Consider the following 26,523-nt stretch of genomic DNA (forward strand, 5'->3'; position numbering starts at 1 on the left):
ACTCCTGAGGACTCATGACATGAATGTCATGACATGCGTGTCATGTAGGTCATGAAAGAGCCGCCTACGTCTTGGTGCTCTCATGGTCGTTTCGTTAATTTGGTAGACTCCCCGCACACTGCTTCGCATAACATCCATTCCCACAGGGCCTGGGATCCGCCGACTTTTTTTCTGCAGCCCTTTAGGGAGCACGACTCAGCGCCTGAACGCCCAGCGAAGCATAGACGGAACGCGCGCACAGAGCGAGAGAGATAGGTAACTTTATCTGTCAGAAGGCCAGATGGCCGCCAGGCAATGCGTGACGGCGACATCTTCGGCTCGCTCCAGGGCTCGGAGTTGCACGTCCGGACTGGACCTAAGCAGCACTTCCTCCCACGATGAAGTTGAGGGAGAGGCCAGGAGCTCAGGGGAAAGGATTCTTCTCGCAGTCCCAGAGGATGTGACTGAGAGTAGCTAGCTATAGCCGCAGACGTGATAGTACGGATTTATTCTGTCTGGGTAAATGTAAGAGTACACGTAGGGTTCGGGAATGAGTGCATCTGTAACCTGCGCCAGCTGACCTCTTGGCACTTGTTTACTGTGTGGTGCCGGCCTAGTGTGTCGAGTAAGACGGTAGTATTCGGTTATGTCGTGATATCAGTGCAGGACTTGGTTTGAGTTCTCCGGGTGCGTTCGGAGGCCCGCCGCTCGGCTGACGAATCCTCGAGCCTGTTGGTGGGCCGCTTTGTTCCCTGGATTCCCCGCGTGAGCCCGGACCCATATCAACGCTATTGAGCGTGGGTCTTCACTATTGTGTAGCGACTGAAGAGGCGAGTGCGTTTTTGGGCAGCGGTTTCGTGACGAACATGCCCTTGATGTGTGGTGGGATGCTGGTGGGGTCGCTACCCATCGGGCACGCTCTGAGGCCCATTCGAGCGAGGATCCAGCGGCCCGTCTTGCTAATTACCAAGACGCACCTCCACCAAGAAACTTCAACTGGGAGTTCACAACACCATAGGAGAACTCATTGAAGCACACCGCACATGACAGGTCTTCAAGGTAGCAAAGCGCGCGGAGTGATAACTTTTCTTGACATACATACATATTGACACGTATACATGTTTATCTTTCACCGGTGGCCGCTTTCCACCGGCTAACAAATGTTAAACGTTATCGCTCGGCGCAGGACGCGCCTGTATCGGAAGTTTCTAGAACGTTATCGATGCTTCTTTCCATTGCCTGTTTTCACCGACGCTTCTGTTATCTGATTGCATGACTGAGGCGAATTGTCTAGAACTTTTGGAAGACACGCGGGCGTCAGGGATTAATCTGGAGCCTTCGATGACTCAGGTATAAAAGCCGACGCGTTTCGCCGCTGATCAGATTTTCGACGACCGCCGACTGTGTTCGCCGCTTTCGTTGTGCTTTGAGTGTAGCTTGCTTTTGTGGGCACAGGTTCGCCCAATAAAGAATCAGTTTCTTCAGACACAGTTTTACGACTGTTTACTTCAGCGTCACTACTACGTGACATCTGGTGGAGGTGCTTTTGTGTCCATGCAGCGGACGCCCCCGCAAAGCCGCGACCCAAGCCCGAAACCGGAGGACGAGACCAACGTCGCCAAGGAGCAGCGAGCTAGCCGCAGGCAGCAAGGACTTTTGCCAGAATACGGACTTCTTCCCGAGAAGACCACAGCGACCAAGGCCAAGTCAACGACCTCAATGGCAGCCCCAGCGTCCCCCATCCTGCTGCAGCAACCTCGGGAGCCACCGACCTTCCGTGGATCATCAGCTGAAGACCCTGAAACATGGCTGGAGACGTACGAGAGGACCGCGACATTCAACAAATGGAGCGACGATGACAAGCTGCGCCATGTCTATTTTTCGTTGGATGACACAGAGAGACCACCCTGGTGACTTGGGACCTATTTCGCGAGAACTTCGTGAGGACCTTCACGAGTGTCGTACGAAAAGAAAGGGCTGAAGTTCTCCTGGAAACCAGAGTTCAATTGCCGAACGAGAGCATCGCGATCTTCACGGAGGAGATGACTCGCCTCTTCCGCCACGCCGACCCCGACATGTCTGAAGAAAAGAAAGTTAGGTTCTTGATGCGGGGCGTCAAAGAGCATCTATTCCCCGGATCGATGCGCAACCCGCCCAGGACTGTGGCAGAATTTGTTTCGGAGGCGACAACGATCGAGAAGACGCTTGAAATGCGAGCCAGGCAATACAACCGCCGTGCGTTGACAAACTACGCCGAAGGTCAAGCTCTAGGCGCCGACGACCTGCACGAGACGATCAGAGCGGTTGTACGGGAAGAACTACAGAAATTATTCCCAAGATTGCAACCTCAGGTGACTTCAATCGCTGACATAGTTAAAGAAGAGGTTCAGCGATCACTGGAAGTGCCAGAAGTTCCGGCATCGCCTCAACCACAGCCGCAAGCGATGACCAACGCCGCCGTCGCCCGTCGTCAAGGCCCCCCTCCGCGCTCGCGCCAGGGCCCTGTAACGCCGCAGTTCCGTCGTCCACCGCCGCCGCCGCCAGCACGCCCGCCCGTCGCCCAGCGCAGCTACCAGCGGAAGACAGACATTTGGCGCGCCCCCGACAACCGCCCGCTCTGCTATCACTGCGGGGAAGCAGGTCATGTCTACCGCCGATGCCCATACCGCGAAATGGGCCTACGAGGATTCGCCGTCAATGCGCCACGTCCACAGCTTGGCGAGCGGCCACGTGACATCGCCGACTACCTCGCCGGAGCCCAGTGGCAACCACGACGACCCTCACGCTCGCCGTCACCAGGACGCTACCTGTCACCGCAGCGCCGACCATACACTGGCCCAGCCAGGGGCCGGTCCATGAGCCCCTATCCGGGAAACTAAAAGCAGCAACCGATGGAGGTGCGGTTGCTGTACGACGCAATGCCGAAGATCCTCCGCCGTCATCGAAGAATATTCGCGAATCATCACGACGAGATATCAGCACGCCGCCTGGAAAGAGCCTTGACGACAGCACTTCGCCGCCGAAAGAAGACCTACCGACGCGACGTAGCAGCAGCGGAGCAAGCCGACGCAGCCGTGATCCGACGCCACGACTTAACCGTAACGCCATACGACGGTCTACCGACCTAGACGTGCTAATCGATGGTCACAACGTCACCGCTCTCGTCGACACTGGAGCCGACTATTCCGTCTTCAGTGGCCCGTTCGCCGCCAAGTTGAAGAAGGTGAAAACGGCCTGGAAAGGACCCGATATCCGGACAGCGGGAGGCCACCTCATATCGCCGGCTGGAATCTGCACAGCACGAGTCACGGTTAACAACCGCACTTACCCAGCGAGCTTCGTAATCCTTCAGCAATGCTCCAGGGATGTCATCCTAGGCATGGACTTTCTAAACCAACACGGTGCAGTCATCGACTTAAGGTCCAAGTCGATAACGCTTTCAACACACAAAGCGATTCCGCCGGATACAAGCATCAGTTACCATGCCTTGAATGTGCTTGAAGAACAAGTCACCGTTCCGCCTCGCTCAAGTGTAATGATTTCCGTCGGTACCGAAGTGTCTGCAGACATGGAGGGCGTCATCGAGGGCGATCATCACTTACTGCTCGACCGTGAAATTTGCGTCGCTAGAGGCATAGCTGAGCTATGTGAAGGGAAAGCAAGAGTGATGCTCACAAACTTCAGCCACGAATACAAGCACATTAACAAAGGCACCACGGTCGCCTACATCGACGAAATAGTACAAGCCAGCAGTGCTTTCGCCTTCACGGATTCTAGCGCACCTTCAACGACGACTGTAGTACCTGAACCAACTTTCGACGTTAATCAGAACCTTCCCAATCATAAGAAAGAACAGCTAAAAGCTCTGCTCCTGCAATACAAGGACTGCTTCTCGTCGTCGTCAAAAGTTCGACAAACCCCCGTCGCCAAGCACCGCATTATAACCGACGAATATGTCCGCCCACTCCGTCAGAGCCCGTACCGAGTTTCGGCGCGCGAACGCTAGGCCATAAGGCAACAAGTCGACGAAATGCTACGCGACGACATCATCCAGCCGTCCAAGAGTCCGTGGGCGTCCCCCGTGGTGTTAGTGAAGAAGAAGGATGGAACCCTACGTTTCTGCGTCGATTATCGTCGCCTCAACAAGATCACGAAGAAGGACGTATACCCCCTCCCACGGATTGACGACGCCTTGGATCGGCTCTACAACGCAAAGTATTTCTCGTCGATGGACCTCAAAACTGGCTACTGGCAAATCGAAGTCGACGAGAGGGACCGGGAGAAGACTGCCTTTATAACACCAGACGGACTGTTCGAGTTCAAGGTCATGCCGTTTGGTCTTTGCTCGGCACCTGCGACTTTCCAACGCGTCATGGATACAGTACTGGCAGGCTTGAAGTGGCAGACTTGCCTCGTCTATTTGGACGACGTCGTTGTGTTTGCTTCAAGCTTCGAAGAACACCTGCGGCGCCTTGAAACAGTTCTTCAAGCAATCAAAACCTCCGGACTCACGTTAAAGCCCGAAAAGTGCCGCTTCGCATATGAGGAGCTCTTGTTTTTGGGCCACGTCATCAAGTCTGGAGTGCGCCCCGACCCTCAGAAAACTGCGGCCATCTCCAACTTTCCTCCGCCCGCTGACAAGAAGGCAGTGCGTAGATTTCTTGGACTGTGCGCCTATTACAGGCTCTTCGTCAAGAATTTTTCACGGATCGCTGAGCCACTGACGTATCTCACGAAGGCCGACGTCGAGTTCAAGTGGGAGACGCCGCAAGTCGAAGCATTCGAAGAACTGAAGCGACGTCTGCAATCGCCGCCAATACTTGCGCATTTCGACAAAAACGCCGATACCGAAGTCCACACCGACGCAAGCAGCGTAGGACTCGGTGCCGTGCTTGTGCAGAGGACTGACGGACTAGAAAGGGTTGTAAGTTACGCTAGCCGGTCGCTATCGAAGGCGGAAGCAAATTATTCCACAACAGAAAAGGAGTGCCTCGCCATCATCTGGGCTACATCAAAGTTTCGCCCCTACCTCTAAGGCAGACCCTTTAAAGTTGTGAGCGACCACCACGCCTTGTGTTGGCTAGCTAACTTGAAGGATCCTTCAGGTCGCCTCGCACGATGGAGCCTGAGACTTCAAGCATTCGACATCACCGTCGTTTACAAATCCGGGCGAAAGCACGCTGACGCCGATTGTTTGTCTCGCGCCCCCGTCGAACAGCCGCCACAAGACGACCAGGATGACGACACTTTCTTGGGACCCATCAGTGCCGACGAATTCGCCGAACAGCGAGCCGACCCGGAACTAAGGAGCCTTGTAGACTACCTGGAAGGCAAGACCGTCATTGTGCCGAAGGCGTTCAGGCGAGGATTGGCGTCGTTCTTCTTGCAAAACGACATTCTCCTAAAGAAGAACTTCTCGCCTCTCCGAGCCAACTACCTCCTCGTGGTACCCTCAGCATTGCGTCCAGAGGTTCTGCAAGCTCTCCATGACGACCCAACGGCTGGACATCTCGGTTTTTCCCGCACTCTCGCGAGGATACAAGAAAAATACTACTGGCCTCGCCTCTCTGCTGACGTCGCCCATTACGTAAGGACATGCCGAGACTGTCAGCGACGCAAAACACCGCCGACAAGGCCAGCCGGGCTTCTACAGCCGATCGAGCCACCTCGCCGACCATTCCAGCAGATCGGGATGGACTTACTGGGGCCTTTTCCGACGTCGACGTCCGGGAATAAATGGATCATCGTAGCTACGGACTACCTCACCCGCTACGCCGAAACAAAAGCCTTGCCCAAAGGCAGTGCCGACGAGGTAGCCCGATTCTTCGTTGAGAACATCCTCCTGCGTCACGGTGCCCCGGAAGTCCTCATCACCGACAGAGGTACGGCCTTCACGGCTGAACTAACTCAAGCCATCCTGCGATACAGCCAGACAAGCCATCGCCGCACCACCGCCTACCACCCGCAGACGAATGGCCTCACCGAGCGCCTAAATAAGACCATTGCCGACATGCTGGCAATGTACGTCGACGTCGAACACAAGACGTGGGATGCCATCCTTCCGTACGTGACCTTCGCATATAACACGGCCGTGCAAGAAACGACGCACGTGGCGCCGTTCAACCTGGTCTACGGAAGGAACCCGGCAACGACGCTTGACGCCATGCTACCAGACGTCGCTGACGAAGAAAATCTCGACGTTGCCACCTATTTGCAGCGTGCCGAAGAAGGTCGACAGCTCGCCCGCCTGCGCATCAAGAACCAGCAGAGAACCGACAGCCGACACTAGAATCTTCGACGACGCTACGTCGAGTACCAGCCCGGAGACCGTGTTTGGGTCTGGACTCCGATACGCCGACGAGGACTTAGCGAGAAACTCTTACGTCGCTATTTCGGACCATATAAGATCATCCGACGTATTGGTGCACTGGACTATGAGGTCGTGCCAGACGGCATTTCGCAATCACAGCGGCGCCGTGCACGACCCGAAGTCATCCATGTGGTGCGTCTTAAGCCTTTCTACGCCCGCTGACGAACTTAGGTACTTTGTTACTTTATTTTTTTTCTTTATTACCTGTGGTTTTGTTTACGCTTTCACATTTGTTTGTAGCATCGGGACGATGCTTTTTAAGGGGAGGGTATTGACACGTATACATGTTTATCTTTCACCGGTGGCCGCTTTCCACCGGCTAACAAATGTTAAACGTTATCGCTCGGCGCAGGACGCGCCTGTATCGGAAGTTTCTAGAACGTTATCGATGCTTCTTTCCATTGCCTGTTTTCACCGACGCTTCTGTTATCTGATTGCATGACTGAGGCGAATTGTCTAGAACTTTTGGAAGACAGGCGGGCGTCAGGGATTAATCTGGAGCCTTCGATGACTCAGGTATAAAAGCCGACGCGTTTCGCCGCTGATCAGATTTTCGACGACCGCCGACTGTGTTCGCCGCTTTCGTTGTGCTTTGAGTGTAGCTTGCTTTTGTGGGCACAGGTTCGCCCAATAAAGAATCAGTTTCTTCAGACACAGTTTTACGACTGTTTACTTCAGCGTCACTACTACGTGACAATATTCTTACCATACATAGCAGTCAAGGCTGTGGAAGCTACGCAAGAGGTTCGCGTAGCTTCTACAGCGTTTACTGCTATGTATGCAACGGGGTATAGATAAGGATACGTATCACGGCGCCGTCATTCGCGCGCCTGATGAGCGATTATGGTTTGGAGAAGCGCCTACGAAACGAGCGCTAAGTGACGAAAAATGGTACGCTGTACGTAGCGAAATAAAAGAAATTCGATACCGAGAAGAAGTTACGCAGCACCACAAACAAATTCAGAAAGCTTTTATCGAATACTATCGAACCTTGATAGGACAAATTATACAAGGAGAAAATGGCTTTGAGGATACATTTTGTCATTGATTCCTGTTTTGACAATACGGAGAAGGAAATACTTGAAGCCCTCCATCACTATTTCAGAATTAGAGATGGCTAAACAAGAACCCAGCACGGGGAAGTCGTCTTGCGTGTTGCCTTGAAAGTGAGTAATGTCCCCACAGGGCCTTCTTCACTGCTTTCAGCTAAACTACACAATGACTAAATGCCGGTTTCACGTGTAGAATGGGAATTCTACACGTCTCCCACAAAGGTAGTTACGTGCAAGAGTTTGGCAGACGCACCAGCAATTTTTAAGCTTTCCGTGTAGGCATTTATTTTAGGCGTTTTTCGCGAAATGCGCTGGTTTCCATAGGATCGGTTTACGCTTACCTCAAACCTCTGGAGCAGCAGTTTGTCTCTGTTTTGACAAGCAATGGCGTAGCCCTGCCGGGCGCGGCAGGTACGCTGGCCATCGCACCTTTCACGAAGGAGGGCCTCCACGCGACGGCTGGCCATAGCGTGTTCAACCTGCGCACGTAACCAAAGGCTTTCAAATGCAAACACTTATGCTTAGCCGCAGGAAGCTTAATCAGTACTTAAATGGCGAGGAGCCGTTAGTTCTATCGATTCGCCGTTAGTTATAAAGCATGCGAAAGCGTACGTTTCTTTCGCCAGTCATAGAAAAATATATTTCATTCAGCGTACACAGACATTCGCAGTCCAGCTAGAAGGACGAACGGCAAACTCGCAGTATGAACACTTCGTTAAAGAGCGCAGAGCATCCAGACCCTGTCGTTTACTGGGACTGATGCGTTCACTGCGCTGCAGTAACACCAAAAAAGTCGCAGTTTCCCCCACAAGGCGAAGTATCGATTGCGATAGAAAATTAGTAGAGAGCTTTACGAAGCAAGAATAGTAGTTTAATTGGCCGTATAGTTATAAACATGCGCTTACTAACTAAATCGACAAGCACGATGTCACGTGCGCACAGGTAAACATCACCACATCTCGCTCGATGACCGCGGAAACTCGCTGTGAAAAAGACGGAGTGAGAAAGCGCACCAGCAGCAGCGGGCGACTTGTCCTTCGCGCTCTCTCTCGTCTCGCTTCAACGCGAACTAAACGTCGAAAGCATAGCGCATACGAAGCTACAGGCACTCGGTGCATGCACTTTGTCCCCGTCGCAGATCGCTTTGAAGATACGGCGCGGCCGCGCTGCGAGCAGCAGCCGACGGAGCACAACGCACCCCCCCTCTCTCTCTCGCCGTCGCCTCGCCCCCGTGTACAGGCCGTTTCACATGATGCAATTTTCATCGCACCGAACGTGCGATTTTCCTGGCATGCGACGAAAATGGCAGTCGCAATGCCGACTCTGCGATTTTCCGTCGAAATTGCGCCGAAAGCTATTTCGCGGTCTGTTTTGGAAAATGGCGTCGGTCGCTCAACACAACGTTTATAGATACTTTTTTGTCTATAAATGCCTCGAGCAGCGACGAGCGACCAAGTAGTGACCAATTACTGGCGACCAAGCAGTGACCAAGTAGTAGCGACCAAGCAGTGGCGACGAGCGACCAAGTAGACCGGTAAAGTCTCGGGCTCTCGCGGGAGAGGAAAAACTGACAACCGATCACTTAGCGTAGCATTTTATTGCGATAGCAATTATCATCATCATCATCAGCCTATATTTTATGTCCACTGCAGGACGAAGGCCTCTCCCTGCGATCTCCAATTACCCCTGTCTTGCGCTAGCGTATTCCAACTTGCGCCTGCAAATTTCCTAACTTCATTATCCCATCTCGTTTTCTGCCGACCTCGACAGCGCTTCCCTTCTCTTGGTATCCATTCTGTAACCCTAATGGTCCACCGGTTATCCATCCTACGCATTACATGGCCTGCCCAGCTCCATTTCTTCCGCTTAATGTCAACTAGAATATCGGCTATCCCCGTTTGTTCTCTGATCCACACCGCTCTCTTCCTGTCTCTAAACGTTAGTCCTAACATTTTTCGTTCCATCGCTCTCTGTGCGGTCTTTAACTTGTTCTCGAGCTTCTTTGTTAACCTCCAAGTTTCTGCCCCATATGTTAGCACCGGTAGAATGCAATGATTGTAAACTTTTCTTTTCAACGACAGTGGTAAGGTCCCAGTCAGGATTTGGTAGTGCCTGCCGTATGCACTCCAACCCAATTTTATTCTTCTGTAAATTTCTTTCTCGTGATCAGGGTACCCTGTGAGTAATTGACCTAGATAAACGTACTCCTTTACAGACTCTAGAGGCTGACTGGCGATCCTGAATTCTTGTTCCCTTGCTAGGCTATTGAACATTATCTTTGTCTTCTGCATATTCATCTTGAACCCAATTCTTACACTTTCTCGATTAAGGTCCTCAATCATTTGTTGTAATTCGTCTGCATTGTTGCTGAATAGGACAATGTCATCTGCAAACCGAAGGTTGCTGAGATATTCGCCGTTGATCCTCACTCCTAAGCCTTCCCAGTCTAAGAGCTTGAATACTTCTAAGCATGCAGTGAATAGCATTGGAGAGCTTGTGTCTCCTTGCCTGACCCCTTTCTTGATAGGCAACTTTCTACTTTTCTTGTGGAGAACCAAGGTAGCTGTGGAATCCTTGTAGATGTTTGCTCAGATACTCACGTATGCCTCGTGTACTCCTTGATTACGCAATGCCTCTATGACTGCTGGTATCTCTACTGAATCAAATGCCTTTTCATAATAGTTCAAATTCATTCAAAATAGTGATGAAACGGATACAGAGGCCCCTTCTATAACTAGTGCTGAAGTTAGAAGGGCCTTGAAAGACACGACCAGGGAAAAAGCTGCTGGAGAAGATGGAATAACAGTAAATTTAATCAAAGATGGAGGAGATATCAGGCTTGAAAAACTTGCGGCCCTTTATACGCAATGCCTCACAACTTCATCTGTACCAGAGAGCTGGAAGAACGCCAACATTATACTAATCCATAAGAAGGGAGACGTTAAAGAACTGAAGAATTATAGACCCATTAGCTTGCTTTCAGTATTGTATAAAATATTCACCAAGATAATTTCCAATAGAATCAGGGCAACACTTCAGCCAACCAAGAGAACAGGCTGGCTTCAGGAAGGGATATTCTACGATGGATCATATCCATGTCATAAATCAGGTAATCGAGAAATCTGCGGAGTACAATCAACCGCTCTACATGGCTTTCATAGATAGCAATTATATGGACACTTAAACCGGCTTTCTGCCGTCGGTGTCGCCGTCGCCGTGAGGTTCCGTATAGATTCCAAGGGCGATAAAAGCGTCGCCGCGCACCGTACGCGCGAGCGAAAGCGCGCGGGGTGGGGGGGGGGGGGGGGGGGGGGACGCGCGCGCTATCACGGAGAGCGAACGCACGGCCGAAAGCAGACGCGACCATCGCGCGAAAGGCCGTGGGGGTATGGGAGGGAGGGAGGCGGAGCGACGCTGTGCTCCGGCACCAAAGGCCTATCTTGCAATCGGGCGTAAGGGGAACTTGCCACTATCTCCCACGCGAAAGCAACAAAGCGGTAAGGCAGCGCGGGAGGGAGAACGGGGGGGGGGGGGGGGCGCAGCTTCTACTCTGCCAACAACTCCGTTCGTACTTTGCCCGGCTGTGGCCGTCGCCCGCACGGTCTCTTATCTCCACACGGCTCTGACCTTTGTATGTGCTGTGCATCCGCCGCTCAGTTTCCTTTGCAGCAATAGACCGCACAAACCTTGCCCGCTGCGACTGCTGCCAGCGTTTTGACAGTCCTTGTCTGCGGTCATTCAGTGTGATCTACTCATGTTTGCTTGTGCGCGCTGACACCACGCTTGTTAATTCAGTTAGTAAGCGGATGTGTCCAAGTTTATGCAGCCGATAAAACTACTATCCCTACTCCGAATAGCTCTCTACTAATTTGCTGTCGCAATTGATGCTTCGCCTTTCGGGAGAAACTGCGACTTTTTTAAATCTGTCTCGGAACGCTAGCCCGTGCAGGTGCGAGCCAGCCGCCCGTGCCTCGTGCTGACGCGAGCGTCTAGGTAATTAACATGCGACGCCGATGCTGCCGCCGCTACCATAGCCTCCTATATATAGGAGGCTATGCCGCTACAGAGGGCTTCCCCCCTAGAAAGGAGGAAAGTTCGCGAACGATGAAAAGTCCACGTGACGCGGCGTGTCTTGACGTTTGTCTTGTGCGTCACGGACGGAAGCGGCGTCGATGGATGCAGCAGAGTTGCGTCGCGCATTGGTGAAGCCGATGGCACGGGTGCTTCAATGTAGGCGGGTTTGAGGCGTTCCAGGGCAATTATGTCTGATGGGTCGTTAACATTCACAACAAAAATCGTCGGACGACGCTCGGGAAATCAATATGGGCCGGAGTAGTGTGGCTGCAAAGGGGCTTCCGCACAGCAAAGTTACGCATAAAAACGTTGGTAGCAGAGGTGAGTGCGGGAGAAACGTACGGAGCCCTTGCTTCTTGCGAACGTGTGGGCACGGGGCGCATCTGGCTGAAGAAAGCTTGCAGTTCGGTAACGTAGTCGGCAGGTGATGGCATAGGTGTTTTGCTGGTGGCGACAAAGAAATCGCATGGAAGGCGTAGGTGAGTGCCGTAGACGAGCTCAGCCCAGGAGCAACCTAGGTCGCTCTTGAGTGGGGCTCTGATGCCAAGTAAGACGAGAGGAAAATGTAGAACCCACTTCTCCGGCGAGAAATGACGAATCCGAGAAATTGGCGGCGCTTGGTGAGTGTGGTCGGTCGGGGAAGGTCTTCGATAACGCGAATCTCGGACGGCAGTGGTCGAATGCCGTTAGCGTCGACGACATGACCGAGGAACTCCAGTTCGGGTTGACCGAATTCGCTCTTGGCGGCGTTGATGACAATTCCGTAACTGTCAAGGCGTGAAAACAACAACCGCAAGTGGCGAAGATGTTCTTCTGCGGAAGAGCTTGGGACGAGAAGGTCGTCAATATATGCAAAAACAAAGGCAGGCCTCGGGTGACGGAATCAATGAAACGCTTTCGGCCCGCGTTCCGCAAGCCGAAAGGCATGCGGAGAAATTCAAAAAGACCGAAGGGTGTCGTGATGGTGGTCTTGGGAATGTCTTCTTCAGCGACCGGTAGTTGATGATAGGTGCGAAGGAGATCGATCATAGAAAAGATCGTCGCACCGTGCAATGCTACCGTGAAATCCTGAATGTTCGGGAGAGGGTAGCGATCAGGATCTGTAACGTTGTTTAGTGCCCGGTAATCATGGTATGGGCGCCAGTCTCCCGTCTTCTTAGGCACCATGTGAAGGGGTGATGCCCAGGACGAAGGGCGGATGATGCCAAGTTGCAGCATGTGTTCGAACTCCGCGCGAGCGATCTTGAGTTTCTCCGGGGACAAACGCCGGGGTCGGAAGTAGACTGGTGGGCCGGAGGTGACGATGTGATGGCACACGTCATGTTGCACCGGTTGCGTCCAGTCAGGCAGGCACGTCAAGGTGGGAAACTCGCGTAGGAGCGCGGCGAAAGCTTCGTCCATCATGGCAGAAATAGGCGCGATCGGCGATGTGTCTGAAGATAAGACGCCGGGAACGGATAGCTGTGTCACGGAGTCGATGGGACGGCGTCGTTGAACGTCGACAAGGAGTCCGTAGTTCTGCAACAAGCCTGCTGCATTGACTGCAAGACGGACGTCTGCAACCAGGAAAACCCAGCGGAACGCTCTTCGAAGGCCAAGCTTTAGCATGACGGAGCGTGACGAGAAAACTGGAATCCTGGTGCCGTTGACGGCTTGCTAAAACGACACACGTGTCCCTTTTCGGTCGGAGTGGTGGGCGGGGAGAATACTGACGTCATCTTTTGTCTCGACTAAGAACCGTTGTCCCGCAACTATGTCCATCACGTAGAAAAGGCGACTTGTGTCTTGGGCCGGACCACTCGTCGCCGTTAGAGGTCGGCCGGCCTGTTTCCCTGCCAAGCGCAGGGACGCCGACAGTGACGAGCGTCGTTTCCAAAATGGCGGTGGTAGTAGCAAACGCCAGACGTTGTAGTTGATGTTTCATCGCGGGTGCCTGTGTGTCTTGATTTGCTGGAACTACGGCTGCGTGGGCGACGAGTTGACGTGCGGCGATGTTCTGCTGCACAGATGATGCGTTCCAGGCGCGCACATAAGCAGTCGAGCGGATATTGCGCTGCTGAAGAACAGGGAAGGCTTTGCAGGGAAGTTGTATTGTCACCCGGAGACGGGGTCGCGGCTGCCATGGTTGGGGTGGCTACTTCCGTGACTTCGTCGGCCAAAGCGGCAAGTACGGTAAGGTCCATCGTGGAGGCTGTCGCCAGGACCATCTGCACGTTAGCCGGGAGTCGTTGCAAAAACAATTCGCGCAACAGTGTGTCGTCGATGGATCTCGCGTTGTGTCCGAGCAGCTGCCTCATTCGTTAAAGAATGACTAGGGCATCGGTCGCCAAGTACTTCAGCGGACAGAAGCTGCTGGATGCGAGAACGCTGTGAAGCTGCTGTGCGCTGTAGCGGGGCTGCCTTGAGATCGTCATAGGCGGCGGTAGACAAGTGGGCGTTCAACAAATCTGCTACTTCGTCAATGGCGGCGGTCGAGAGCGCTGCAACGGTGTAATGAGACTTTGAGGCTTGAGAGCGGATACCAGCGATGTGAAATTGCGATTCGGCCTGAAGAAACCACGCCGAGGGATGCTGATCCCAGTATTGTGGGAGGCGGACGGCGATGGCCGAACAGGAAGGCTCACCGCGTTCGTCGGAAGGGTTCTGGCCTTTAGCTCTCATAGCGTTGGTCTGGTCTATGGTCGTCTCTACCACAGGAGCGTATGGCAGTATCACGTCCGAGGTCACCAAACTGTGGCGACCAGCGACCACGTAGACCGGTAAAGTATCAGGCTCTCGCGGGAGAGGAAAAACCGACAACCGATCACTTAGCCTAGCATTTTTATTGCTATAGCAATGGACACTTCAACCGGATTTCTGCCGTCGCCGTCGCCATGAGCTTCCCTATAAAGTCCAAGGGCGATAAAATCGTCGCCGCACGCCGTATGCGCGAGTGAAAGCGCGCGGGGGACGCGCGCAATCACGGATAGCAAACGCACGGCGGAAAGCAAACGCGACCTTAGTCGCGCGAAAGGCCGTGGGGGTATGGGAGGGAGGGAGGCGGAGCGACGCTGTGCTGCGGCACCAAATGATTATCTTGCAACCGGGCGCAAGGACAACTGGCCACTCAATCTTACACGCGAAAGCAAGAAAGCGGGAAGGCAGCGCGGGAAAGAGGGGGGGGGGCAGCTTCTACTCTGCCAACAACTTCGTTTGTACTTTGCCCGGCTGTGGCGGTCGTCCGCACAGTCTCTTAAAAGCGATCTCCACACGACTCTAACCTTTGCATGCGCTGTGCATTCGCCGCTCAGTTTCCGTTGAAGCGATAGACCGCACGAACCTTCGCTCGCTGCGGCGGCTGCGCTTGCTGCCAGCGTTTTGACAGTCGTCTGCGGTCATTGAGTATGATATATTCATGTTTGCTTGTGCGCGCTGACACCACGCTTGTTAATTCAGTTAGTAAGCGAATGTGTCCAAGCTTATGCAGCCGATAAAACTACTATCCCTACTCCGAATAGCTCTCTACTAATTTGCTATCGCAACTGATTCTTCGCCTTTCCGGCGAAACTGCGACATTTTTTTTATCTGTCTCGGAACGCTATCCCGTGCAGGTGCGTGCCAGCGGCTCGTTCCTAGAGCAAACGCGAGCGTCTACGTAATTAACATGCTACGCCGATGCTGCTGCCGCTTCAAGTGTAACTAATTGAGTGGAGCCTTGGATTGTGCAGTCGGTACGTACAGTGCCGATAAAAAGTCGTAGGATAGATTAGGTTCTGTGATTTCTATGCGTTTGTTGACACGCTACGTTGCTAATCACGCGACGCTTTTTTACGTTGGCTCCTGGTGCTGATAGTACGTAATTTTGCGTGATTTTCCGTTATTCACACGCGCTGCGAGTTGGTAAATACTACGAGGTGTCCCTCACGGGAAGACATGGCCTTCGGATGTCGTCCCAATTTTCTAGTTGTACAAGCTACTCGCGATATACGAAAACGCCACATTTGTAGCGCGGTATGCTTTTACGGACGGAGCAATTTAAGGAATATGCAACTACGGACAAATACTACGGTCAATACGTAACGCTATATATACGCGCGACCATTTAGTTGCAGTCGGTTGGCTTCAGCTTTCATGCGCATTTTCCCTAATGAATTATATCATTTCAAGGTTCTGTTACTTCTGCTGAGAGACGCGACTGCTTATCAAGCTCGGAAAGCGAACGTGCAAACTATATATCGTAATGAATGTTCTACAATAGCATATTTAACGCTTTGACTGGTAATAAACAACATTGTCAAATTGTTTTAGAAGCATTATTTAAAGAGATTTTTTTTCTCATTTTTCTGACCTATAATTTTCTTCTGGTGTATCACACTTTCTATTGTCTATATTTTAAAATTCAATGTGGTATCCTCAAAAAATTTGGCATGTTTGGATTCTGAGGCTTGCAAAGGTAAATATCTTTATTCCATTCTCGTTCTAGGTGAAAGCTCATACATAAGCTTTGAGATATTGTCAGTGCCCCTCGCTTCCCCTTAGAACATGTGTAATCTGTTATCGAAATTCGAGCAGCCTTTCAACAACAAGAAAGGGAATCAGCTTCCCCTGTTTACAGCATTGGGTTAACGCAGGCAATTCAGGGAGGCATAAAGTTTTGCGAATACAATCGGTTCGGGAATACCAGATTAGATTGTACCCTGGCGCTTTACTTGCACTTTCTCATTTTCGTCAAATAATCTAGTTTGAAATGGCTCCAATTAGCATGCGCTAAGATTGGTTTAATATAGGTTAAGTACATGAATAGCTTAACAGACTGGGATGCTGGCTTTTATTTCCAGGAAAGGAACCGTAGCGCCTGCTCCAGTTGCATATGATTTTGGTTATCTGGGGTTTTCAGCCTCACTTTTAAGACAATGTGCTGAAGCAGGTAGAAGCATGCTATTTGCGGGTATTTTCGATAGCTTCGTACTCGACGAAGAAAGCGTCGAGGAAAACACCACCTGGTCTCCGCCGCCTACACTTTCGAGGAAAACAGATGGCTACCCAGCTACAAGAGGAACCGACAAGAATGCAAACCGATGGGACGGACGAAAATTCCGCAACGACGTCGGCACGGCCCTACGATGCTAACAGCTGGAAAACAATAGAAACACATTGAATCGCTCAAGTCGGACGCAAGAGAAAAGCCTCGGAACCCATAAAAGCGCCAAAACGAAATGCCGAAACAAGACCCTAAGACCACACTGCAACCGTCAAAACAACGCAACCAGAAGATGCCGCCTTTCCCAACCGACGACTTGTCTACAGGCCACAAGTCGGACTCGACTTATCGAAATGGAACCTAACCGCAGTCACCCACGCCATCGGAAGATCCAGCGGCCTCACGCAACAGGATTTCCACCACTCCTACTCAACAGATGGAAGAGGCAGAAACTCAACACGCGACTCAAGAAAAGAATCGCCCTATTTAGAGAACAGTCGCAGGAATATGCTGAAGAGCTAGCGAAACACAACTGGGGTGCCTTCTGCGATAAGCTTCAGGGGACGCTCAGTACCAAGAAGACGTGGCACCTGCTGCGCGCTCTCCTCGACGAAGGCCCCACCAAGACGCAGCAACGGCAGCACATCCGTCGATTAGCACACAACTACGACGGCTCGGAAGAAGACCTACTCCGCGAACTATGCGACAAGCTCCGCGGTCCCTCCCAACCAGCGACAACCCCACCACTCAAAAAATATGAAAGCAGACCCAACGCTGACTTGGACCGGCCCTTCACACCAGCACAGCTCCAAGCAGCCATCTCCAAGCTCACGAGAAACACGAGCCCAGGCAAGGACAGGATAGTGAACAAGCACCTACGACAGCTGCCCCAACAGGCCTTGACGGCTCTCCTCCGGTATTACAACGAGTGCTGGGACAAAGGAGAGCTGCCAGCCACGTGGAAGCACTCGGAAGTGCTCAAGATACCAAAGCTCAACAAGTCTACAGCTCTCGAGAACCTAAGACCAATCTCTCTCACTTCGTGCGTTGGTAAGCTGTTTGAGCATATGGTCCACCACCGGCTGACATCGCACCTCGAAGACAATGGGCACTATCCAGACACCATGTTCGGCTTCCGCCAGCTTCTTTCTACGCAAGCCGTCTTTCTTTTCCTAAAGGATGACCTCATTGACCACCTCAGCAAGGACAACAAGTCGTGCGTCCTTGCCATCGACGTGAAGGGCGGATTTGACAATGTAAACCACAAATCAGTACTACAAATCCTCGAGGAGACCGCCTGCGGTTCAAAGACCTACGGCTATGTCCGTAACTTTCTCACCGGCCGGACGGCCACGGTGGGGATATCCAACTTACGCAGTAATGATTTCAAGCTGCCAAACAGGGGAACGCTGAAAGGCTCCGTCGTGTCGTCCCTCCTATTCAGCGTGGCACTCCTCAAGATCCCCCGGCTTCTCGAAAACATCCCAGGCCTACGTCACGCCTTCTACGCGGACGACATTACGCTCTGGACGCGAGGAACGAGCACCGGAGAGCAAGAACGTTGCCTTCAAGAAGCGGTTGATGTTATCGTGCGATGTTATGTGATACCTGCGGCCTCCACTGCGCACCTGAGAAATCGGAGCTACTTGTACTCAAGGCACGCAGGAGGGGTAGCCCTCCCACCTCCCGCCGTTGACCACAGGAGCGTCACGCTCAACCCACGCGTCACGCTCAACGGTATCCAAATAACGAAGGTCGCCTTACTTCGAGTACTCGGCTTTCACCTGCACCGAGACGGATCAGGAGTCGCCACGCTCCCACGGCTCCAACGGACAATCTCCAAACTCGCACACCTAGTAAGGAGGGTAGCCAATAGACGCAGTGGCATCAAGGAGCAAGACACTGAGAGTCGTTCAAGCTCTACTGACCAGCAGAATAACGTACGCAACCCCGTACCTGGCTCTCAAGAATTGCGAAGTCAACAAGCTCAATGTCATCATCCGCAAAGCTACGAAGCTCGCCATGGGTCTACCACCAGTGGCATCTACCACCCGACTTTTCAAAATGGGTGCTCATAACTCCTAGCAAGAGCTGGTGGAAGCTCAGAAGACCAACCAACTCGAGAGGCTGAAGCTCTCGCCGCCGGGCAGATCGGTCCTTGCGCGCCTCGGCTACTGAGAACGCTACATCTCCGACGCGGACCGCAAGGTCAAGATACCGTCATGCATAAGAGAGTCCCTGAGCATCGACAAATTACCGCGCAACATGCATCGCGAGCATCATCGGGGACGTCGGCTCACTCTAGTCGACGCCATCCGAAGACGCCACAAGCACGATCCAGATGCTCGCTACGTAGATGCGTCGAAATACCCGGTCAAAACCGCTTACGCCCTGAGTGTGGTTGACTCGGGAGGCAAAGAACTGGCATCCGCCACCGTCAGGGTGCGGAACTCGGAGACAGCGGAAGAAGCGGCGATCGCTCTCGCCACCACCACGAGCACGAACGCCGTCGCAGTCTTCACGGACTCCCAATCCGCAGTACGCAATTACAGGAGAGGCCGAATATCGGTGGAAGCTGTCAAAATTCTGAAGAAAAGAAGCACTCCGCTCCCTTACACCTGCGCCACGTGGGTACCAGGGCATGAGGGGCTCGAGGGAAACGAAGCGGCACAGGCCGCGGCCCGCGATCACGTCAACCGGGCTTCTCTCGCCGCCTCACGAAAGCTCCGACCGCCTGGTGAGGCAGCGGAAGCGGAGACAATACCCCCCACGTATAACGCCACAGAAAGAGCACCCACACGGGTCGCTATTTACATTTCAATTCTGTTCACCCTGCCTCCCACAAGAGGTCCGTAGTCACCTCGCTTGTGAACCGTGCGAACAGGGTCTGCTAAAAACCAGAAGACGCATCTGCCGACATACAGCACGTGCATGGGGAACTCTCAAAAAGCGGCTACCCTGACTCGTTTATGCGCTCCGTGGAACGTCAGCTAACACTTCCAGCACGCTCCGATAGCACGCGTCCTAAGAAGCGTGCTCCTGTACCGTATGTCCCTGCGATCAGCGAGCACTTGGCGCGTGTTCTACGTCCCTACAGTGTACAAGTAGCGCATGTTCCTACAAAAAAGTTGAGGGACTCCCTTGTAAACATAAAAGACAAGCTACCAAAAGAAATTTCCCAGGTGTTGTCTGCAGCATCCCATGCACACAGACTGCGATCGAAGTTACGTCGGCGAGACAGGCAATTTTCCGCAAAGACTCAAGCAGCACATGTATGATGTAACACAGAAGCACGTAACTTCAAATGCTCTGGCCGAACACGCAGAAGCGACTCGTCATGAAATAGACTGGGACAATGCAAAGATAATAGAAAAAGAAAAGAACTGGACTTCTCGGCTTTTGCTTGAATCCCTGACAATTCAGACCACCGAACACACACTTAATCGCAACGACGGCAACTTTCCCCACGTGTACACACGTTGCTTACGTCACATCTTAAAGCCTACATAACCAGACTATTTCCGCTTTCACCTTCATTGTGAACAAGGCTCCCGTGCGGGAGCCGAAACGTCTTCTTAAAATTGTTAAACTTTCGTGGTCGGTGTCCGTTTTAATTGTCGTCGATTCTCATTTATCAGCGGGAACTATCGCGTATCACATACCATACATCATGCGGGTACAAGCACGTTTAATGGCAATCAGAAAGCCATTGCAGATTCAAAAAACGCCGGCAGATCCCACGTCCCGTGGGAATCGATGTTATGCGAAGCAGTGTGCGGGCCTACCAAGTTAAAGGGATACGGACACAAAAGTTGGCGGGTGGTTTTTTGCGTCGGAACAAATGTTGAACTGTTGAAAATGACGAATACAACAAACTGCTTTCAAAAAAGGAACGAGAAACATTTTTTTTAATTTTCTGTTGCGCCTTGCCTCCAAGCGGCCGCCGGCAGAAGCTGAAATTTGACGTCATAACACCCACCCGCGCGCGCGCGCGCGGCCAAGGTCGGACACAGCCGTCGCAGTTTTTCCGAGGGTGTCGGTTCCTTGCAGCGTTTGTTTAACCCTTTTCAGCGATCTTCGCACGTGGTCCATCTGAAACATTATCCCCGTCAGTGCTCCACGCAGGTGGTGCGTCTTACATGAGCCTTCCCGCGGTCGTCGGTCGGTATTGACGCGTTCGTCGCTGCGGAAGGAAATGCCCTGACATTGCTGTTATAACAGCATCGTCGGTCGTGACGCGCCGTCGCACACGTTTCCCAGAGATGAGAAGGTGCGTAAACTTTAGATACCTGCCTGTCCGCCATCACGCACAGCCTAGAGACCTCTAAAAAATGACTTCCTTTGCGCGGACCAGTTCGTCGACGATGATTATGTGACCAGCCCGGCTGTGCTTAAAAGCCTCGGCATGCCGCTCAAAAGGCAACGCCTAAAGCCCGACGCTCTGCCATCGGTCTTCTCACGAAAACGCAAGGCAGAAATTATCAGCGGCGCGTTTGAAAAGAGGAGACGAAAAAATGTCGGTAGTGTTTTCGTTCACTTGCAGCCTTCTTGAGCAGTGTGAGGGCGAGGCTGCGGCGAGATGTCCAGGCTGTGAACGAAGGCAATGTCTTTCAAATTGTTGGCAAAGCATAGTAAAACAATACAAGGCAAGCAAGCGCGAGCGCGACTCACGAGACCAGTCTTGCATGGCAGCGGGGCAGACACACACACACAGCTCTGCTTCTCCACAGGCTAAAAGCGGGAAAAACTGGGGAGAACGCCAGACAGGTGCTGCCATCTGTCGGACGGCTGGCGAAGTCGACGTCAGAGTCTCGGAGGCACTGATACCTCACCAGCAGTTACTCATCATGTCGACAGCATAAACTACTATTCAGTCATCCAAGCTGTGCTGAACTACCCGGCAGCTGCCTCGCCTGCGTGCGCTCTTGAAAAAGCAAGTTTACAGAGGAAATGACAAATAATTCTTGCACACGTGTCTGGTGCACAGCGAAATCTTAGCGCTACGGTTCGCGAAAACCTGACCGGCACTTCCACGGCCGCCTGCTCTTCTTCGTCGCTTGACGCGGAAGGCTCGTAACCGTAAGCGGTAATATTTCTTGCCAAGTTGGAATGGTCCTCGTCTTCAGACATGTACTCATCGCTGGTAGAAGCACCAGAACGCGAATCCATGCACGCGATGGCGGCGTCGGCGCGCTTCGAATGACCGCGGCCGGCCGGCTCGCTATCCGACGAGGGTGTCGTGACGTCACGACAACCCCCGCGGGTCGGGCGGCGAGACGCGCGCTCACAAAAACGCCAAAAATAAAGTCATCGGCTCAAAAATGAGCTAAGTGACTACTTCTTTCAGGTGTAATCACACACTGAGGATTCATTTTCAGCATTTTCGTAAAATTTTCTGATTTTGTGTCCATATCATTTTAACAAAACGACAACGAGAGCACCAAGACATAGGCGGCTGTTTCATGACCAACACACACACATGTCATGACATTCATGTCATGAGTTCCTCAGGAGTCCTTCTAGCTTAGCCTAAGAGACCTTAAGACGAAAGCCTTAGTCGTACTCATAACTATGACTTGGACCATCAACTTTTAGCCTTTCATTTCACTTATTACCCACGTCAGAACCCATTTCAGTGGGTTTTGAACGTTAATCTCTTTTCGCTGAGTCATTCTCATTTTTGCTTAGTCATGCTCATCACTATGGCTGCTACCACCATCCTTTAATGTTTCCTTCACTTAGTACCCACGTCCGAATCCGTTTTAGTGGTTCTTGAGTGTGCCACGTGATTTATTGACGTGTAAACGTCAACGAACGGCGACAAACGTCAGGCGAACGTCAAGAAGCGGCGGGGCGACCAGCAGCCAAAATCCGGGCAAGCTCGGGGCGCGTGGTTACCACCAACACTGTGGCTTGCTTGTTTCGTCGTCTCTTCTTCATTACATTGGCCCCCGGGGAATAGCGTAGCCATCCTGGCGACTTAAGGCGTTGACAGTATAGAGGAGTCATAATAGGGCTTGAGGCGATTTCTCGACCACGACGACGTAAGTCTCGGGACGGTGTCAAAGGCTCAACGTCATAATTGACTGGAGATGTCCGAGCGAGGATGCGGTAGGGCCCATGATATAGGGCCAGTAATTTAGGCGAAAGGCCAGGCGTATTCGGAAGAATTCAAAGCCAAACCAGGGCACCGGTCGCGAAAGTAGTGAGAGGTCGGTCGGTGTCGTGCCTGAGCTTCTAGTGACCTTGGTCCTCGTTTGTCAATGAACGGGCCAATTCTCGACAATCTTCGGCGTACCAGGCGACATCAGAAATTGCAGTGTACTCAGATGAGTCAGGTATGTAGGAAAGCAGTCGGCAGGCGCTGCCGACTGAACGGCCGGCAGCGCCTGGCCGTTCTGCGTTCTTGTTTTGTCTCGTCCTCTCTTCGCCGGGTTAAGTACCGGGTAGTTTTTTGTTAGTTTTGGTTCCTGCTTTCAATTCTGGTGTATTTAGGCTTGTATCAGTTTTATTGGCAGCGACTCATCTGAAGCCGCTCTGATGTCCTGGGCAGGGGCGTTCCGCCTGGACAGCCTCTCTCAATCCTGATGAATTACCGTTGGAGACCTTTCTCTGCAGCGGCGTGAGCAGCATTCCCGTCCCGCAAGTGCCGACCAATAATGGCTCTATCAGGCTGAATACCCCAAAGCAATTCAAGAACAACTTCATGCCGTGACTCCTCATTACAAGAGCGTCACCGATGTCCAGCAGTTCGGTCGCGGTGGCATAGTCTGCCGCTTGCCAGACCAGCGGATCTACTCAAGTGCTCATCATTTGCCTCTGTCCCGGTGCATTCGTTTACACCACCACACCTTGCATGTACGAAAGGAATCGTACGCGAGTTGACTCTCAATTAAACCCGTCCGAAAACCTGGAGAAGCTCGCCGTGTCCGGGGTTGTATCAGTTTATCGCTGTAACCGTATCGTGGAAAACGTTAAGTCCATTAAGTACCGAGTCCATTATTGCGACTTTCGCTGGTACATCGTGCCCATCAGAAATCAAAGCATGGCCTCTTGTGTTCAGGGTTGAACCTCTTGCTTCACGCCCCCTACAATGCCGCAATTGCTGGAGATTCGGTCATAGTGGAGGTGGGTGCAAATCTGCATTGCGCTGTTGCACATGTGGCGAGGGCCACTCGAATACCGACTGCATTGCACAAGATGTGAAATGTTGCCTCTGTGAAGGTTCACACACAGCGGACAATGCAAATTGTCCCGTTCGTGCTCAAGAAACCCAAGTGCTTCAAGTTATAGATATGAGGAGGTGCTCTAGGAGAGACGCTATGACGATTTTAAAGGAGAGGGCTCACGAACATGCTGGAGTTACCTCACGTCAGCCTTCTTTCACGGATGCAACCTTTGCGCAGACAGTTGAAGCTGCACTTGACAAAACGACAAAATGACAAAAGCGATGGATCGATTGGCAGCCAGCCTCTCAGAATGCTTATGCCAGTGCTGAGATGGCTAACCTCGTAAATATAACCCCATCTCATCCTATTGTAACTTCTAAGCTAAAGCCACCAGAAGAAGTAAGCAACCATACCAAAGACAGTTCGCTTCCCTCAAATGGCAGCCTTGAGATATCTAAAACCTGAGCAAGTTCTGATCAAAATCACACGTTGGACTTGCACGTCTCTACTGACGTTGAACTCGATGCTCGAGCTCAAAAACGTAGCCGATCACAATTAAAATGTGCATATTCATTGTCACCCGAAAATAAGAACACGATGTCTCCACCTAATAAGGTCTTCAAGGAGAGTATTTTGGAGAAGGTTGTTGCTAGTGCAATACTGTCTCCACCATAGCATCTTTAAAGGTATTGCAGTGGAACTGTCGTTCAATTTTTGCAGCTTCCACAGATTTATCATGTCTCACTGCTCAATTAAATCCGGATATAATCATTTTACAAGAAACTTGGTTAGCCTCAGAAAAACGTTTTCATCTCAGAAATTATCGCTCTTTTCGTTTAGATCGGTCTATAAGAGGTGGTGGATTACTTACATGAGTATCAACCAGAATTTGCCACAAAGCTAAGATATCATTAAAACTTATGTCCCCTGAATTCGAAATTCTAGTAATAGCTTTAAGTCTAGCTTTATGTCGTTCATTTTTCATCGCGAATGTATACTGTCCTTCAGGGTTTCACAACACACGGCCCCAGGATAGTGTAATCTCTACTAGCGGAAATGATGTCATATGGCGGGTGACTTCAACTCTCATCATCTGGCATGGGGCTTAAAAACAGATCCATGCGGTCCTCGACTACGGCATTGGAGACGGGACAATAATCTCTAATGTAAAAATTCAAAGCATCCTACTTTTGTTAGAGGTTCAGCCGCTTCTACTTTAGATTTGAGATTCACAGGGTCATGTCTTTGCGTATCCTCTTGGTTGACAGTTGAGTATGCTACAAATAGTGACCACATTCCGGTGATTTTGGAAGTTATGTGCCCAGACATGCTTAATACCTCAGGCGCGAACATACATAAATTACAGTAAATTTCAAAGTAATTTGAAGTCATTATTGGCCACCCTATCTGAAGCGAATTCTGAGCAAGAAGCATTAAGCATTTGCTCACTTTAAAGGGGCCCCGTAGGAAAGCTGAATTTGAGGTTCACACAGTTAAAGATAAATTCTCTTCGCGCTGGTGGAATGATGATTGCTCGCGAAAGTATAGAAGAAAAGCCGACTAGAAGAAATTATTGCATAACGAATGTCCCGTAAATTGGCTAGACTATAAATTCGCTGCAGGTACATTATACCCCAAAAATTGGTCAGACTATAATTTCGCTGCAGGCACATTTAAATGTCCCGTAAATTGGTTAGACTATAAATTCGCTGCAGGTACATTATACCCCAAAAATTGGTCAGACTATAATTTCGCTGCAGGCACATTTAAATGTCCCGTAAATTGGTTAGACTATAAATTCGCTGCAGGTACATTATACCCCAAAAATTGGTCAGACTATAATTTCGCTGCAGGCACATTTAAATGTCCCGTAAATTGGTTAGACTATAAATTCGCTGCAGGTACATTATACCCCAAAAATTGGTCAGACTATAATTTCGCTGCAGGCACATTTAAATGTCCCGTAAATTGGTTAGACTATAAATTCGCTGCAGGTACATTATACCCCAAAAATTGGTCAGACTATAATTTCGCTGCAGGCACATTTAAATGTCCCGTAAATTGGTTAGACTATAAATTCGCTGCAGGTACATTATACCCCAAAAATTGGTCAGACTATAATTTCGCTGCAGGCACATTTAAATGTCCCGTAAATTGGTTAGACTATAAATCCGCTGCAGGTACATTATACCCCAAAAATTGGTTAGACTATAATTTCGCTGCAGGCACATTTAAATGTCCCGTAAATTGGTTAGACTAAATTCGCTGCAGGTACATTATACCCCAAAAATTGGTCAGACTATAATTTCGCTGCAGGTACATTTAAATGTACTGTGTCGAGAGCAAGAGATAAATATGACATAAAGCATTTTGATTTTCTTGTCAAACCCATTAACAGACGCGCTCTATTTGGTTTTCTTAGATATAAGAAAATGCTTCCGTTGCCCGTAAACATAGAATCTACAGTTTTATCCTCACAAAACATAATGGAGTCGATCGAGATTATTACTAAAGGGCTTGAGCATCGCTTTTCCTATATTTTTCCTCCCCCTACGTTGATTTCCACAATAGATGAAGGATTTTTAAGGAGATATCTGCAGATGAATTGTCGCATTACGGAAAATTCCAAATGCCGCTTCAGGCCCTGATGTAGTCCCTTCGGCCATGGTAAAATTCTTATGCAAAACGTCGCAAGAAGACCTACTAAACATCATAAATTACTCTGTCAGCGAAGCTTGGACTCCACCAGAATGGAAAATTGCAACGGTTATACCATTACCTAAAAAAATGGGAGAGGGTTATACCTTAGACAACATCCGGCCAATTGCCGTAACATCAAATTTTGTAAAGTTGATAGAATGCCTTACATGTTCGCGTTATGCATATTGTCACGACCTCGCAGGAGACGTGGAAGCAGGC

The 26,523-nt window shown here is 51.1% G+C and overlaps 1 protein-coding gene across 1 annotated transcript in view; it reads right to left on the reverse strand.

Annotated features, from left to right (window-relative positions):
* LOC119465109 (WD repeat and HMG-box DNA-binding protein 1-like) overlaps window positions 1-26,523 on the reverse strand; it is a 546,382-nt gene that overhangs the window by 258,408 nt on the left and 261,451 nt on the right. Inside the window, exon 9 of the mRNA XM_037725912.2 lies at window positions 7,743-7,880. Within this exon, the coding sequence (XP_037581840.1) occupies window positions 7,743-7,880 (138 nt within the window). The remainder of the gene's footprint in view (window positions 1-7,742; window positions 7,881-26,523) is intronic.

Source organism: Dermacentor silvarum, chromosome 9 (genome assembly GCF_013339745.2).
Source record: "Dermacentor silvarum isolate Dsil-2018 chromosome 9, BIME_Dsil_1.4, whole genome shotgun sequence".
Lineage (NCBI taxonomy): Eukaryota > Metazoa > Arthropoda > Arachnida > Ixodida > Ixodidae > Dermacentor > Dermacentor silvarum.